Source organism: Oncorhynchus masou, chromosome 5 (genome assembly GCF_036934945.1).
Source record: "Oncorhynchus masou masou isolate Uvic2021 chromosome 5, UVic_Omas_1.1, whole genome shotgun sequence".
Lineage (NCBI taxonomy): Eukaryota > Metazoa > Chordata > Actinopteri > Salmoniformes > Salmonidae > Oncorhynchus > Oncorhynchus masou.
This window is the reverse complement of record NC_088216.1, coordinates 57,636,607-57,654,157: the sequence shown is the minus strand read 5'-3', so window position 1 is coordinate 57,654,157 and position 17,551 is coordinate 57,636,607. Positions and strand designations below refer to the sequence as shown.

General features: G+C 43.3%; 1 protein-coding gene and 1 pseudogene across 2 annotated transcripts in view; one reads left to right on the top strand and one right to left on the bottom strand.

Moving 5' to 3' along the window:
- Positions 1-405: 405 nt before the first annotated feature.
- Positions 406-1,945, bottom strand: LOC135539939 (glutathione peroxidase 2-like; annotated as a pseudogene).
- Positions 1,946-2,096: 151 nt separating this feature from the next.
- Positions 2,097-17,551, top strand: part of fancd2 (FA complementation group D2) — a 29,969-nt gene continuing 14,514 nt past the window's right edge. The window contains exons 1-24 of one of the 2 annotated variants that reach the window (XM_064966205.1): positions 2,097-2,337; positions 3,331-3,400; positions 3,539-3,676; positions 3,773-3,840; positions 4,525-4,631; positions 4,796-4,856; positions 4,984-5,036; positions 5,158-5,236; positions 5,360-5,484; positions 5,607-5,694; positions 6,514-6,618; positions 6,814-6,914; positions 7,060-7,171; positions 7,257-7,292; positions 7,417-7,563; positions 14,684-14,818; positions 14,983-15,114; positions 15,246-15,353; positions 15,542-15,651; positions 15,806-15,860; positions 16,017-16,136; positions 16,332-16,405; positions 16,632-16,781; positions 16,948-17,048. In XM_064966205.1, the coding sequence (XP_064822277.1) occupies positions 3,334-3,400; positions 3,539-3,676; positions 3,773-3,840; positions 4,525-4,631; positions 4,796-4,856; positions 4,984-5,036; positions 5,158-5,236; positions 5,360-5,484; positions 5,607-5,694; positions 6,514-6,618; positions 6,814-6,914; positions 7,060-7,171; positions 7,257-7,292; positions 7,417-7,563; positions 14,684-14,818; positions 14,983-15,114; positions 15,246-15,353; positions 15,542-15,651; positions 15,806-15,860; positions 16,017-16,136; positions 16,332-16,405; positions 16,632-16,781; positions 16,948-17,048 (2,272 nt within the window). In that variant the 5' untranslated portion in view covers positions 2,097-2,337; positions 3,331-3,333. Of the gene's footprint in view, positions 2,338-2,432; positions 2,452-3,330; positions 3,401-3,538; positions 3,677-3,772; positions 3,841-4,524; positions 4,632-4,795; positions 4,857-4,983; positions 5,037-5,157; positions 5,237-5,359; positions 5,485-5,606; positions 5,695-6,513; positions 6,619-6,813; positions 6,915-7,059; positions 7,172-7,256; positions 7,293-7,416; positions 7,564-14,683; positions 14,819-14,982; positions 15,115-15,245; positions 15,354-15,541; positions 15,652-15,805; positions 15,861-16,016; positions 16,137-16,331; positions 16,406-16,631; positions 16,782-16,947; positions 17,049-17,551 lie in introns of those variants that run through there. The other variant, XM_064966206.1, reaches the window with a different exon arrangement.

Sequence of the window (17,551 nt, the reverse complement as noted above, 5' to 3'; positions counted from 1 at the left end):
ACTGGTAGCCTGTTTTCCAGAGAGGAGAACAGATGAAGTAGTACGGCTATGATTTAGTGAAACACTTAAAGTCCAGTCAATTCAGAAGGAAGTTATTCACTGCAGAACCTGAAAAGCCTGATTTTGCTGGTCAGAATGACTTGCACTTCCTGGTTTGGCTACTTTCACTATTCTGAAAAAAAATCCCTCTTTCAGCATGTTTCGCTCTGGTGTTCAAATCTAGAATCATCTTCCCCATGCCAAACTTAACTATTAGTGTGAGAAATGCAAAACTGACCCAAGATTAGCATCTAAAGGAAACCTCACCCGACACCATATTGTTGCCAAACTTTCACATTGGACCTAAGCATTACGCACACCAAACTCCTGTAAAATACTATGAAGACTGACAAGAATACAAAGAGCCTTAGTAAAAATATTTATTTGGTCAACTTGTTACATTAAGACAGTCATGCTGTACATGGGCCCAATGCAACTGTTATGTTAAGACTTTTATATTTCATCAGATATCCCCCTCACAAAAGGCATGGTTTCAAAGGATGGCTTCATTTAATAAAAGTTCAGAACACAGTAGCATTTCGCACAGGAGAGCACGGTACATGATTTAAAAATAGAATGGGTGCTGTGGTCACACAGAGCTTGTGAGGAGGAGGAAGTATTTATTGAACAGTAAGCTGTTGAAAGTCCAACTGTTGCCTTTTGAGAGTTACAGCCAAGGACATTTTCCAAGGTGTGCCCACACATGCAAGGCATCAATACTTTATACTTTGAAATGCATATCACACCCACATTGGCATGATTTCTACTCCTCCCCATTGCCTCTGTGTGACCAACACTGGGGCGGTTTAGTTTGCCGTGTTGAGAAGCTTCTTGATGTCACCCTCAATGTCGATGGTCGGGAATCTCCTGCTGTAGCGTTTGAACGGCTCTCCGTCTGGCCCAATGAGAAACTTCTCAAAGTTCCAGGCGATGTCATTCCTGCCAACGGGACTCCAGATGATGCATTTAGGGTCATTCATTAAGGCCATGGGATCGTCGCTTGGGAACTGCAGCTTCTCCTTGAGGTACACAAACAGGGGGTGGGCGTGCTTCCCGTTCACATCCACTTTCTCAAGGAGCTGGAAATTGGGCTCAAAGCCATTTCCCGGTCGGACATACCTCAAGGACATCAGAATCTCTTCGTTATTGCAGTTCTCCTGCAGGAGTAGATTGTGGGAAGAATATGTAATATGTACAGGCAAAGTTCGATGTTTGACCTCAAGTGGTCTATCAAAATGAGTCCCTTGTCCAGTCATAACCAGAACACTCAAAATGTAAAGAACCCAACATATTCTTTCCACTTCATTTTTGGATTGAGGACTATAGAACCTGGCGTGGGACAATGTCCAAATAGTACCAGGTCAATCACAGGTTTATTGAACCACGCCAAGAACAGATTAATTTGTGCTCCTCCTGCCCACCACACTCCAACTACCAACCGGTCAGAGCAGTCTGGTCTGCACCTGCCAAGTTTGCATTGATGAGCTATAATCAGAAAGTTACATTACCCTATATTAAGTGTTGAGAAATCCATCCCCCCCGGATTTACCTGATGTCCGAATTGATTGCAGGGCACCCCCAGAATCACGAGACCCTTGTCGGCGTACCGTTCATGGAGCTCGTTCATCTGGGTGTAATCCCTGGTGGTAGTACCTCAGAGAGACGCCACATTCTCGATCAGCACCACTTTACCGACAAGTGACGAGAATTTAAAAAAATCTCCTGAAATAAGCTTTGCGGTCATGTTGTAGAACTCACTTCCAGACATGTTGCCGATAGACATAAACCACGCTTTTCTATCTGCTAAACAGGGCTGTTGCTGGACCTTTTATACAACGGGTGTGCTCATTAGTCCAAACAGTTGCGTTTTGCAACGAAAACGAGAGTTTCTATTGGACAAATTTAGGTAGGTTCCTCCTCGTTTCCTTCAGTTTGCTTCTGTTTTAGAAACGTTTTGCAACAGAATCGGCGTAATGAATCAGTACCGCCCAGGGTACTCAACAGGGAAATGGGAGGTACTTCCTGAACATTTTAGGGAAAGTCTACATTTTGGGGGGATATGTTGTATAATTAAAATGGCATAAGCATGTCTTATCCAGAACAAATAACAATGTTCATGAATAATTTAAGACGATACAAATAATGACACCTCCTGGGTGTCTAAATCCAGTCCCAGTCATGTGTTTCACAGATTTTGCTATCGCCACTGTCTAGACTTTCTAGAAGATCCCTCAATGCAAAACACGCGCGGGAATCTGTCCTGTTCTTTGACAACAATTTCGTTCACCAGTTCGTACAGTAAGTTTCATTCTTTGCTATTCTTCCTAGCTAAGTGAGTAAAATAAATTAATTGATGTAGGCCACGCTTCCGTGACAATCCACTCGAACAATATTTCATGTTAGACAGTTAACGTAAGTAGCCGTAGTCATTTAGCCAATTTCTCAACCTAACAATGTTAGCTACTTATTTTTATTGAACGTTTTTAACTAGGCAAGTCAGTTAAGAACACATTCTAATTTACAATGAAGGTCTACCCGGACGACACTTGGCAAATTGTGCGTTGTGACACAGCCTGGAATCGAACCAGAGTCTTTAGGGACTCCTTTTAATTAACACTGATATGCAGTGCCTCAGACCGTAGCGCCACTTGGGAGGGCCTCGAGGGCAACTGTATGCAGGCTGTTGCCCTCGAGGGCAACATTGCAGGCTGTAAAATGGCCTGCTAACCATGAATTTCAGCGTCATGTCATCATCAAGTGGCTTTTAGCCTGTGTCTGAACAGGTAGATTTAGCAAGCTTACAATCAAACAAACCATTGCCCTTTGACGTGAACCCGCCTTGTCTGATACAGTAACGTCAACGATAAAAAAATAAACCAAGATAGACATCAACCTTTCGTTTCCGGAACAAATGAGTCATAGTGGGCATAACAAACAAGGAGGTGGGCAGAGCCAACAACGAGCTAGCAAGATCCTATTGGCTCGTTCTAGCACACATCTGCATATTTCCATTCGGCAACACCTCCAATGTGAAGTGCGCTTTAACTAAATTCACGTTTTCTCTCCTAAACAACGCACTTTTTAAAAACATTTTTTCAAAGGGTAAAGTCTAAAAAACTTAATCCACTCTGTTCATATCAAATTCTAGTTTTGGGAACAGAATACGGTATTGAAACATTCCTTACTTCTTCCACAGCCAGTGGGCTTCGGGAAACGCCAAGCAGATGCTTCACATGTATGCATCGGCTGATATATATTTCTCATTGTTCTATCTGTGGTAACATTTTACAGAGGATGATGCGAAAGAAGAGACACTCCTCTGTGGACAAAAGCGAAAGTGCTGCACCACCAGATGTGTCAAGTAAGGCTCCCAAACAAACCAAACCACCAGACTGTGTTTGTTTTTGACCTGTCTCATGTCATGAGTACAATGCACAAACTAGCTCGCTACATGTACTGTCTGTCAGTTCATTAGTGCTTTATCCCCTCCTTCATTCAGAGTCCAAGAAGAGTAGGACCACAGGCCATCAGTCCAAGACCACGGCTCAGGAGGACACCAGTATTGACTCAGTCTTTGGCCAATTTCTGCACGAGGCTGGTGTTATCTTGAGACAGGGCAGTACATCCAATGAGATTGGTAAGCAAGACACACACCAACATCATCAACATATTGACTGACTATTGTTTTAAACTGGCAATTTTTGGATAATGCATAATTGTATTGCTTTGTAAGCTGTGGACCAAGTGGTTTTCCAAAAGAGACTGCAGCAACGTCTGAAAAAGAGTCCTAGATACCCCAGTGTGAGTATAATGTTTCAAATACTCTTTGTTATTGCACATTCTGTAAAACGTGTAGCCTAATAAATCATGCTGTGATACCACCATGGTTACACAGTGAATTTAATGCCATGCTTTTGTTTGGAACATGTCCCTTCATGAGCTTGACGATCCAGAATGTTTAATAACATTTCATTTGAACGTACTTTATTGGTTGTTTGTGTGGTTGGTCCTTATTCGGGTAGAAAGTAGAGAAAAAATATCCACAAGAAACCATTACTAACCCAACTTTTCAAAACACTGTTACTGTCGTTGTGATTTCGATCACCTGGTACGAGCTCAAAACCATGTAAACACCTGCAAGACTTCGGTTAATTTGCATGCATCGTGTGCTTGTACTTCCGTTTTGTGCGTGTGCCTTAGATGATGAGCAAACAGACTGTGATAACCACAAACTGAGACCCGCATTTTGAAGTTGGTTTAATAATACTTTCCTGTGGGTATTTTGACTCCTATTTTCACTGGGAGAAGGATGAAATCAGAGGACAAGAGGTAGTATGTCCAAATGAAGTTTATTCAGAAATCTTGACTTGTAGGGACTGTTTGGAATTTTTGAATCTTAATGTTAGAGACGAGAGTGGACAGTCCACAATAAAAATTGTAAAGGCTATAAAGCATGCCTGATTTTCTAACCTTGATGGCCAACAGATTGTGCAGGAGTTCATCACAGGACTGGAGTCTCACATTGAGGATCCTGAGAGGTTCAGGAACTGCCTCCTCCCCTGTGTACCACGCCTGGCCGATGGGGACTCAAGGTAATCCCACACAGCCCTAAGGATACCATGGTACCTGGCTCTCTGTGGGGGCCATCAAATTCTAATTAACCTTTGCTTAGTGTCAGTATAACATTTTGTAATTGTATCATGGAAACATAAATGTCGTTCTGATTGTGTCACTTTGTGTCCTGTCTGTGGTCCAGCTCTGTCAGCTCATTTCAGGAGAGTCTGCTGCGCATGCTGCTGGGGATCGAGATGCTGCAGGTATGACAGCCTCTCTCTATGCAAAAACACACTGGCCTGAGTAGTGTCTGAACTGTGAGGTCTTTCCTTGCCATTGGCCACTAGGTATGAACTTTGAAACCCACATGTTCTTTTCTTTTTGTTCTAGGTTTTGGTAATCAACACTTTGTTTGAGAAGCTTCCCGAGTTCATGTTTGATGGGTAAGTGCTTTAAAAAAACAACAACATTTTGTTTGTAGCCTTACACATACAAGTTGACTATATAGATTTTCTTGTACTCTAACCAAATGACCCTTTACATTTGCCTTTCTATTCCCTGTAGTGCCGGAGAGGATGGTCTCAATATCCCTCGTGTTATTGTCAACCAGCTCAAGTGGTTGGACAGAATCATAGACAGCAAGGTACTCATATTACTATGACAGCAGATCTAACCTATTGTCTACACTTATTCCACCTGTGTATTCCCACTAACTAGCAGGACTTGACTGACTTCCTTCTGACCTAATTGTATCCTGTCGCTATAGGAGTTAGCAGGTAAGCTGATGCAGCTGGTTTCTGTGGCGTCGGTTGAGATACAGTGTGACATCATCACCAGTCTGCCAGAGATCCTGGAGGACTCCCAGCACAGTGACATTGCCAGGGAGCTAAAGTGGGTGGAGCCCTGTTAGAGGCAGTCTTGTGTGGTAATATGTGATGTCATGATAAGATAGTCCCAGTGATGTGAACATCTGCTGTATTTACCCCCTATTCTCTCTCTCCTTTCCTCTTTAGCGCCTTACTCCAGGAAAACACTCAGCTGACTGTGCCAATCCTGGATGCCTTCTCAAGCTTGAATCTGAGCTCCACTCTGTTGGCTGAGGTAGCCCGACACACACACAAACACACTCATAGTCTATAGTCCATTTATTGTTGTTTCTGGGTAAAGCTCTCATTGGGGAGTCGATAAGAGTAGAATTACACTGTGTTGGATCTGTTCAATTATTCATGATGTATTCACAGCTCAGGGCTTATTTATGCAAAGGTGTATTTCTGTTACGTTCGTTAGAATAAATGTCGGACCAAGGCGCAGCGGCTGCTGAGTTCCACATTATTTATTAGGAAGTGAAACTAAGCAAAGACAAAAACTAATAAACAATAAACTAACATCAAACCGTGACTACAGAGTTTCTACGTGCACTAACTCAAAACACAATATCCCATAAACACAAGTGGGAAAAACCTCTACAAGCTGCCCCAAATTGGGAATCATACAAATCACCAACATAGAAAACAAACTAGAACACCTCATAGAAATAAACAAACTAGATCACCCCCAGTCACGCCCTGACCCACTTCACCATAGAGAAACAATGGCTCTCTGGTCAGGGCGTGCCAATTTCCCTCATTACACTGACATCATTTGTCCGTGTAACAATTATGCTATTGACTGATGTCCTATGTACCTACAGTTATCCTGAGGAAATTTCATCTAGTGGCTTGTTGACTAATAGCTGTCTTATGAGTAACTATGGTCCTTACTTCGATGAGGCAGTATTTTTTTTGTTTTTGTTTTGCATCGACAAAGTGCTCCTTTACCACAAAGTTGTACCAAAAATCAATACATTAAAACAATACAGACAATATTGCACACCCCATAATGTACATTTTGTCCTAAAACGTCTGTGGTCCTGTGTGTCAGGTACGTGTGTCTGTCATGGCCACCCTGTCTGCTGTCCAGCTGGAGGACCTGCCTGTGGTGGTGAAGTTCATCCTACACTCCATCTCTTCCTCAGACGCCCTAGAGGTCAGAGGTTACACACAGTGGTGTCCTTGCATGTAGTCTTGCACTTCTCTTTCTAATAACAAGAACAAATGAAAAGTGCCTCAAAGTTTCTATATTACCACCACACAAAATGTTTCCCCATTACAGACTACAATCTGCAGTGATGATGATGTGTATTGGTCTCACTGAGTGGTGCCGGGTTCTCTGGGGTATCAGGTGGTGTGTGACCTGCGTAAGAAGCTGGAGTTGGAGCTGTGTGTTCTCCCTCCGGTGCTGCAGGCTTCTCAGAGCCGCATGAAGAGCAAGGGGACAACCGAGTGAGACATTTTACACCAATACCCTCCTAATCTCCGCAGAGCACCATTGCATACTCTTATGAATCCACATAGCACTACCTTTGGGATTTTATATTTACAGTTATTCTAAATGGCAAGGCTGTTTCTGGTCACATTTTTCCATCAGGTCCTCCAACACCTCAGCATCCAGCAGCAGCCAGGACAGTGTTGCCTTGGTGTTGGATGGCATTAAGTCTGCAGTGCGCTTCCAGAAGACCACCTCTGAGGCCTGGCTTAAGGTAGGGAGAATAGGAAACTCTACAGGTGTTATATCAACAGCCAGTTACTATTTCACCACGTGACTCTCCCTGTGTTGTTCTGCAGGCTATAGAGAATGTCGACACAGCAGAGGATCACAAGGTAAGTCGGACACATCTTTCTCGGATACTCCTCTCTATTCCTACAATTTCATACGGGCTGGTACTTGGCAGATGACTCGTTGATCCTGTGTGCACGTGTGTATTTGTGTGTGTCTGTCGGTCAGGTCATTGACCTGCTGGTGCTGTTCATCCTACACTCCACCAATGCCAACCACAGCCGGCGTGGAGCTGAGAGGGTGCTGAAGGTCAAAGTGAGAGCAGGACAAATCCAGGAGGCTCTGCTACAGAAAACGTTCAGGGGCTATGCACAGGTGGGAAGGTCCTGTTACTACAGTAGTCCTGTCTGTCTCTAAGTGAAGCTTGTCCTTAGCCCCATTCTTGTCCCTATTGTCGCTGCTAAATAGAACTCCGAGGGCAGAACGGTGCTAACTTTGAACATCAACTGACAAGCTAGTGGCTGCAGGTTTGTGTGTGACGTGGGCTTGTTCTATAAATTAAATCTGTGGAATACAAAACAAAAATTGTGCCAAATAGATATATCTATTAGGCCCAATTTTTGCTTTGTATTCTCTATCGATCTACAGTTGAAGTCGGAACTTTACATGCACCTTAGCCGAATTCATTTAAACTCAGTTTTTCACAATTCCTGACATTTAACCCTAGTACAAATTATTTGTCTCAGGTCTGTTTGGATCACCACTTTATTTTAATAATGTGAAATGTCTGAATAATAGTAGAGAATTATTTATTTCAGCTTTTATTTCCTTCATCACATTCCCAGTGGGTCAGAAGTTTACATACACTCAATTAGTATTTGGTAACATTGACTTTAAATTGTTTAACTTGGGTCAAACATTTCAGGGAGCCTTCCACAAGCTTCCCACAATAAGTTGGGTTAATTTTGGTCCATTCCTCCTGACAGAGCTGGTGTAACGGAGTCAGGTTTGTAGGCCTCCTTGCTCACACACGCTTTTTCAGTTCTGCTCACAAATTTTCTATGGGATTGAGGTCAGGGCTTTGTGATGGCCACTCTAATACCTTGACATTGTTGTCCTTAAGCCATTTTGCCACAACTTTGGAAGTATGCTTGGGGTCATTATCCATTTGGAAGGCTCATTTGCGACCATGCTTTAACTTCCTGACTTTGCTTCAATATATCCACATAATTTTCCATCCTCATGATGCCATCTATTTTGTGAAGTGCACCAGTCCCCCCTGCAGCAAAACACCCCCACAACATGATGCTGCCACCCCCGTGCTTCACTGTTGGGATGGTGTTCTTCGGCTTACAAGCCTCCCCCTTTTTCCTCCAAACATAACGATGGTCATTATGGCCAAACAGTTCTGTTTTTGTTTCATCAGACCAGAGGACACTTCTCCAAACAGTACGACCTTTGTCCCTATGTGCAGTTGCAAACCGTAGTCTTGACTTTTTATGGCGGTTTTGGAGCAGTGGCTTCTTCCTTGCTGAGCGGTCTTTCAGGTTATGTCTATAGGACTCGTTTTACTGTGGATATAGATACTTTTGCACCTGTTTCCTCCAGCATCTTCACAAGGTCCTTTGCTGATTGATGTGCACTTTTCGCGACAAAGTACGTTCATCTCTAGGAGACAGAACGCATCTCCTTCCTGAGCGGTATGACGGCTGCGTGGTCCCATGGTGTTTATACTTGCGTACTATTGTTTGTACAGATAAACGTGGTACCTTCAGGCGTTTTGAAATTGCTCCCAAGGATGAACCAGACTTGTGGAGGTCTACAATTATTTTCTGAGGTCTTGGCTGGTTTCTATTGATTTTCCCATTATGTCAAGCCAGAAGGCACTGAGTTTGAAGGTAGGCCTTGAAATACATCCACAGGTAATCATTGACTCAAATGATGTCAGTATCAGAAGCTTCTAAAGCCATGACATCATTTTCAGGAATTTCCAAGCTATTGAAAGGCACAGTCAACTTAGTGTATGTAAACTTCTGACCCACTGGAATTGTGATACAGTGAAATAATCTGTAAACAATTGTTGGAGAAATTACTTGTCATGCACAAAGTAGATGTCCTTACCAACTTGCTAAAACTATAGTTTGTTAACAAGAAATTTGTGAAGTGGTTGAAAAACAAGTTTTATGACTCCGACCTAAGTGCATGTAAACTTCCGACTCCAACTGTATATGCACTACCATTGAAAAGTTGGGGTGACTTAGAAATGTCCTTGTTTTTGAAAGAAAAGCACTTTTTTGTCCATTAAAATAACATAAAATTGATCAGAAATACAGTGTCGACATTGTTAATGTTGTAAATGGCTCTTGTAGCTGGAAAATGCTGATTTTGTATAGACTATCTACATAGGCGTATAGAGGCCCATTATCAGCAACCATCACTCCTGTGTTCCAATGGCACGTTGTGTTAGCTAATACAAGTTTATAATTTAAAGGCTAATTGATCATTAGAAAACCCTTTTGCAATTATGTTAGCACAGTTGAAAATTGTTGTTCTGATTAAAGAAGCAATAAAACTGGTCTTCTTTAGAGTAGTTGAGTATCTGGAGCGTCAGCGTTTGTGGGTTCAATTACAGGCTCAAAATGGCCAGAAACAAAGCACTTTCTTCTGAAACTCGTCAGTCCTATTCTTGTTCTGAGCAATGAAGGCTATTCCATGCAAGAAATTGCCAAGAAGCTGAAGATCTCATACAATGCTGTGTACTACTCCCTTCACAGAATAGCGCAAACTGGCTCTAAACAGAATAGAAAGAGGAGTGGTAGGCCCCGGTGCACAACTGAGCAAGAGGACAAGTACATTAGTGTCTAGTTTGAGGAACAGATGCCTCACAAGTCTTCAACTTGCAGCTTCATTAAATAGTACCCGCAAAACCCCAGTCTCAACGTCAACAGTGAAGAGGCGATCTGCCTAGAAGGCCAGCATCCCAGAGTTGCAAAGAAAAGGCCATATCTCAGACTGGCCAATTAAAATAAAAGATTAAGATGAGCAAAAGAACACAGACACTGGACAGAGGAACTCTGCCTAGAAGGCCAGCATCCAGGAGTCGCCTCTTAACTGTTGACATTGAGACTGGTGCTTTGCGGATACTATTTAATGAAGCTGCCAGTTGAGGACTTGTGAGGCGTCTGTTTCTCAAACTAGACACTAATGTACTTGACACACGAACAAGGACATTTCTAAGTGACCCCCAAATGGTAGTGTATGTGGACACCCCTTCAAATTAGTGGATTTGGCTATTTCAGCCATACCCGTCGCTGACAGGCTTATAAAATCGAGCACCCCGCCATGCAATCTCCATAGACAAACATTGACAGTAGAATGGCCTTTCTGAAGATCTCAGTCACTTTCAACGTTGCACTGTCATAGGATGCCACCTTTCCAACAAGTCAGTTCGTCAAATTTGTGCCCTGATAGAGCTGCTCTCGTCAACCTTAAGTGCTGTTATTGTGAATTGGAAACATCTAGGAGTGACAGCGGCTCAGCTGCGAAGTGGTAGGACACACGAGCTCACAGAACGGGACCGCCGAGTGCTGATAGTCATTGCGCGTAAAAGTCTTCTGTTCTCAATTGCAGCACTCACTACAGAGTTCCAAACTGCCTCTGGAAGCAACGTCAGCACAAGCACTGTTCGTCGGGAGCTTCATGAAATTAATTTCCACTTCCGAGCAGCCGCACACAAGCCTAATATCACAATGGGCAATGCCAAGCATCGGCTGGAGTGGTGTAAAGCTCGCCGCCATTGGACTCTGGAGCAGTGGAAATGCAATCTCTGGAATGATGACTCAAACTTCACCATCTTGCAGTCTGATGGACTAATCTTGGTTTGGCGGATGCAAGGAGAACGCTACTTGCCCTAATGCATAGTGCCAGCTGTAAAGTTTGATGGAGACTTAATAATGGTCTGGGGCTGTTTTTCATGGGTCGGGTTAGGCCCCTTAGTTCCAGTGAAGGGAAATCTTTATGCAACAGCATACAATGACATTCTAGACGATTCTATGCTTCCAACTTTGTGGCCACAGGAAGGCCCTTTCCTGTTTCAGCATGAGAATTCTTCCATGCACAAAGCAAGGTCCATACAGAAATGGTTTGTCGATCAGTGTGGAAGAACTTGAAGGGCCTGCACAGAGCCCTGACCTCAACCCAATCGAACACCTTTGTGATGAATTGGAATGCCGACTGCGAGCCAGGCTTATCGCCCAACATCAGTGCCCGAGCTCACTAATGATCTTGTGGCTGAATGGAAGCAAATCCCCACAGCAATGTTCCAACATCTAGTGGAAAGTTTTCCCAGAAGAGTAGAGGCTGTTGTAGCAGCAAATGGGGTACCAACTCCATATTAATTACCATGATTTTGAAATGATGATCGACGAGCAGTTAGTTGTCCACATACTTTTGGTCATGGAGTGTATTTGCTCTCTTCATTGCATCACCAGACAGCGCTCTGACTGATGTGTACGCTACTTCTCTCTGGTGTAGTTTTTGTCTGATAGAAAGTTCAAATGCAAGATGAACTTCAAACAAAAATTAGGAAATGTCGCTGGCTACATTCTGTCTATTATACACAGAAATATGATGGCCATGCATTGTTGTTTTTGCACAAATATCTTGCTTTTTCATTGTGAGCTAATTTACTTGTGGCTGCTAGCAAAATAGCTTTGCACTTCTTTGTCTGTTAACGTTGATGTTGTACTAAACTATAGTTGCACACCCCTTATCTCTGATGGAAACCACTGGCCTATCTTTGACTTCACCATCTATTGTTATCGCCAAAGTTTTGGCATCTTTCATAAATTGCGGCAGTGAATCTGCCGAATAAATAGTTAGAAAGAATAAGATGACGTTCCGTTAATATGGTTAACTTTTGAAAGATGGCTGGTATGCGTTTTTCTACATTGTAATGGACACGGTGCAACCTTTTAGTAGGTAACGTTAGGCTGCTGGCAGGCTTCGGCTGTGGTACAGCAAAGCCAAGTTAGCCCGTGCTCATGGTTCTCAAAGGGGGAAATGTACTTATAGGCTAGAATGACTTTGCTCATGGTCATGCACCCTGCAAATTGCATCTAACTATACATTCCTTGAGTTTTATTTTGCGGATGCTTTTTCATTATCTGGATAGACACTTGTGGTTTCTAGCTAACGCTACACCAATCAAAACAGTGGAGTCAAAACCATCTGTCTTGGGGGGAGCTGGTTTGCAAAATGCTATCATGTGATGCAATTATACCATTTATACAATGGTCAGAGTTTATTCAGGAAGTTTTCAGACCCCTTGACCTTTTCCACATTTTGTTATGTTTCAGCCTTTTCAAAAAATTGATTAAATACATTTTTTCCTCATTAATTTACACACAATACCCCATAATGACAAAGTGAAAACAGGTTTTTAGAAATGTTTGCACATTTATTAAAAGTAAACATCTTATTTACATAAGTATTCAGACCCTTTGGTTTGAGACTAGAAATTGAGCTCTGGCGTATCCTGTTTTCATTGATCATCCTTGATGTTTCTACAACTTGATTGGAGTCCACCTGTGCCTCAATTGATTGGACGTGATTTGAAAAGGCACACACCTGTCTATATAAGGTCCCACAGTTGACAGTGCATTAACAAAGCCATGAGGTTGAAGGAATTTCCGTTGAGCGCCGAGACAGGATTGTGTTGAGGCACAGATATGGGGAAGAGTACCAAAAAATGTCTGCAGCGTTGAAGGTTCCCAAGAACACAGTGGCTTCCATTATTCTTAAATGAAAGAAGTTTGGAACCACCAAGACTCTTCCTAGAGCCGGCTGCCCGGCCAAACTGAGTAATCAGTGGAGAAGGGCCTTGGTCAGGGAGGTGACCAAGAACCTAATGGTCACTCTGACATACCACTCTGGTGGAGTGCTGCAGGGATGGTTGTCAATCAGGCCATTATGGTAGAGTGGTCAGACGAAGCCACTCCTCAGTAAAAGGCACCTAAAGACTCTCAGACGATTGAAAAACATGATTCTCTGGTTTGAAGAAACCAAGATTTAACTCTTTGTCCTGAATGACAATCGTTATGTCTGGAGGAAACCTGGCACCATCCCTACGGTGAAGCATGGTGGTGGCACCATCATGCTGTGGGGATGTTTTTCAGAGGTAGGGACTGGGAGACTAGTCAGGATGAACGGAGATGAAGATGAACGGAGAAACGGAGTCAAAGATGAACGGAGAAACGTACAGAGAGATACTTGATGGAAACCTGATCCAGAGCGCTCAGACTAAGGTTCACCTTCCAACAGGACAACAACCCTACACAAACAGCAAAGACAACAAGTGACTTTGCGACAAGTCTCTGAATGTCCTTGAGTGGCCCAGTCAGAGCCCCGACTTGAACATCTCTGGAAAGACCAGAAAATAGCTGTGCAGTGACGCCCCCCATCCAACCTGACAGAGCTTGAGAGGATCTGCAGAGAAGAATGGGAGATACTCCCCAAATACAGATGTGTCAAACCAAGGAAGAATCGAGACTATAATCTCTGCCAAAGGTGCTTCAACAAAGTGTAAAGAGTCGGAATGCTTATGTAAATGTGATATTTCAGTCATATATGTATAATTTGAAAACATTTCTAAACACCTGGTTTTGCTTTGTCATTGTGGATAATTGTGTGTAGATTGAGGGAAATTGTTTTTTAAATTTAATGTAAACATTTTTGGAAAAAGTTGAGGGGTCTGAGTACTTCCCGAAGGCACTGTATAATATATTTTATACAGAATAATAAAATAAAAAAAGTGGAATTTGAATAATTATCCAATGGATTATGATTAATTGTCCTATTTTTATTTGCTCCATGGCTCAGGTGGACACAAGGCTATTTAGCTCATCTCAGTCACAAAGAGGAATAACATTGCATTTGTTTCTGATGTATAAACAATGCCATGCTGGTGGTTGGTAACATTCAAATAAAACCCAGGCCTGAAACAAAATAAGGCTGAAAATAAATAATTTGTCATCAAAGAAAAGACACCGCATTTACAGATTTGCACAAAGTGGGCATTTCGGATTTGTCTCTTCAAGCCCAAATATATCATACTTTGTCTAAAACAATGATTTATTGACTTAAATCGTTGTGTAACATCATGGGTAAGCTCTTTCAGCTCGAAAAAGTGGATTTCTACTAATGTGGGCGTTTTTAAGGCTCTAATATTGTAGAGAATCCATTAATAATTATATGATTCATAAAGACATGGGGCAAAGAAAACAACTACGTTTAGACATTCATTTAGTAGCGCTCTCTTGAAGTGACCCATATTTCCTACATTCTAGAGCAGTGAGTGAATGTCCTATGGTATATAGCTGAGGGATGGAACTGGGGCTGAGGAAAGGGAAGCCGATTTGAGAAAATAAGTAGTATGAGGTAAAGATGAGCTGTGTGACTGAGGTGTTAATGTGGTGCTGATGCTGTGTGTGTTTAGGTGATGAGAGGTTACTTTCCCTCCATCTTGGCCCTGGCCCAGAGTCTGCTGCGTTCCCCTGACCCTTGTGTGGTGCCCTTCGGTGGACACATGTACAGACTCTCATTCACTGCCTTTGACTCCTACTGCCAGCAGGTTTGTGAGTGTGTGTAGAAATGATGTCTTTATGCATGTGTGCTGGCTAAAATATGCTTGACTTGTGCTCATTTCCATTGTCAAGGGTTTTCAGTTCTTGTTCTCTGTGTGAGTCTGTTCAGGAGTATCTCAGGAGTATGGTTATTTCTGTTGTTTTCTATTAGGAGGTGGTGGGCTCCCTGGTGACCCATGTTTGCAGTGGCGTGGGTGGTGAGGTGGACGTGGCTCTGGAGCTGCTTTGTGGCCTGGTGACAGAGAAACCCTCTGAGATGGCCCTCTACGCCGTCTTTGTCAAGGTGAGGATTCAACTGTCCCCATGACATGTTTCCAACTGATCACAAGCCATCTATCTATTCTGTATTTGACTGAGAGTTGTCCTCAGCAGGGTCGGTGTTACTAACTACCTTGTGTGTGTGTGTGTCTGAAGGGTATACTGGACTATATGGAGAACCTGACTCCCCAGCAGATCCGCAGGCTTTTCCACTTGCTCAGTGGCCTGGCCTTCGGACAGCAGCAGCAGGGCACACACATCCAGGTGAGGGTCACTGTGGGTCAATCAAGGATATATAGGCCTATTTAATTTCTATGGGAGCAACACTGACGACAGTACTGTGAAACAACCACACCAAAGAGATGGTAGGTAATGTGGTGCCATGTTTTTATCTGTACATTATTCTCTGTATGCCACATATCCACATCTGCTTCCTCTGTCTCTGTTCTCAGGATGACATGCACATAGTGGTCCGTAAGCAGCTCTCCAGCACCGTGCCCAAGTACAAGCGCATTGGCATCATCGGTGCTGTCATGGTGGTGGGCAGCATGGGGGCCAGCAGGTAGAAACTGCTGCCCTCTCACATCCACTCTGCACTTACCAGACTCAATCCTGTTCGCTCCTGGTGGAAACGATGCCTCTCATTTTTCCACTTAGTGGGGAGAATTATTGTGCCTCAGTATCCATTTTGTAAATTCTGAGTCTTCTCTCTCTAGGCTCAAGGTGGAGGATTCTCAAGGTGGCACATTGCCCAAGGAGACATACAGACAGGTGAGTGGTATAGGCAGGACCACTGTCTATGTAAAGTCTGAGTGAAGGGCTGACGCGCTCTTAAGAGTTTTCCTTTCCTGGTGCTGGGAGAATGCCTGTAAGTGGATGGTGTGTGCTACTCTATATGCATAAGTGTGTGCTGACCTATCTGTGTAGGTGACGGCCCTGCTGGAGCTGGTACGGTCGTGCAGTGAAAGCTCTCCTGAAGCTGCTGCTCTCTACTATGATGAACTAGCCAACCTGGTCCTCACCTGCACTCTGGACCCTCTGGTGCAGGTCTGTCTGCCTCTCACATTAACCCTCAAGACACACTTTATAGCTCTTTTATGGTCCTCTTTCAACGATACTTCACCTTTTTTATAAACCAAATGGACCCTTTTTATTGTAGATGTTATGACAACTCTGGGACACTGTCATATTTAAAAGGGTAGCTATTAACCCTGCTACTGTGCATCTGGTGTATTCACGCAGGCCTGGATAGGGAAGAGTGTGCTGGAGGACTTCCAGGAAGACTTTGTGGTGGATCTGGGACCAGATATAACTGGGTGAGTGGTGCACTACTGCCCAGGGACTGGGTGGAGGTAATATAGGTAAACTATATACGGCTGGCAGCAAGTCATTACAGAACTGTACTTATGATGTCTTGACATTTCAAGAAACGCATCAATGTGTATTTTGTAAATAGTGTGTTATGTAGGCAGTTTCCCTGAACATGTCACCGGGTCCCAGTAATAACCTACCTTCTTCTCTTCCTCCCCTTGTATGTCCTAGGTCCTTCCCCTTCCCCGCCTGTATGATGTACAACCTGGATGATGAAGAGAGTCAGGGAGGCATTGCCATCAACCTGCTGCAACTACTGTCTGATGACCTCCAACACAAGGGGGAGCTGTGGAGCCAGACTGGGAACAACAAGACCCAGAGGTCAGACACTACATTGGCTACAATTTTGATTATCTATTGCAAAACAATGCAGAATGTCCATACAGAGTTGAATCATGATGTGATATGGATAAAGCAATAGAGTTATTGAATGTTTTGAAGTGGAGCATCTTAAGTGTATTTCTCTCTGTTATGTGTGGTTCTGTAGGCGAGTGTCTCCTCTGTGCCTGTCTCCGTTCTTCCGGCTGCTCAGGCTGTGTGAGGAGCAGCAGCACCAGGGAGACCTGGAGGAGATCGATGCCCTACTGGGTGAGGAGGAATCCTGATGGAGCAGGGACACACATGAACTGGTTCTCACTGGGTCAACAAGTCTACTGAACTATGTCCAAGTACTCAAAAAGAAAGGAGGACCAAGGCACTCTTCATATAATTAATTAAAATGCCTTTATTCGTATGGCATGTTCAATGGAAATGAAGTTTAAAAAACTTTGTTTCCATTGAACATAAAAATGTAACATGCCATACAAATAAAGGCATTTTATTTAATTATATGAAGAGTGCCTTGGTCCTCCTTTCTTTTTGATAACCAATTTAGCCCTTTTACCAAAGAGCACCTTCTGTTTAGCAAAATCTACTATTGTGTGCCTTAACAGTGCTTCTCATACTCCTCTTTTTTTCTGTATGTTCAAGTACTTTTTGAACGTGAGAACACTTCAGGCACTGTAGATCATGTATGGCTACATGGCAGCAGACGCATGGTGTTTCGACATGGCCTGCTGGGAGTGTATGAGATCTGTTCTGGTTCTTGCGGT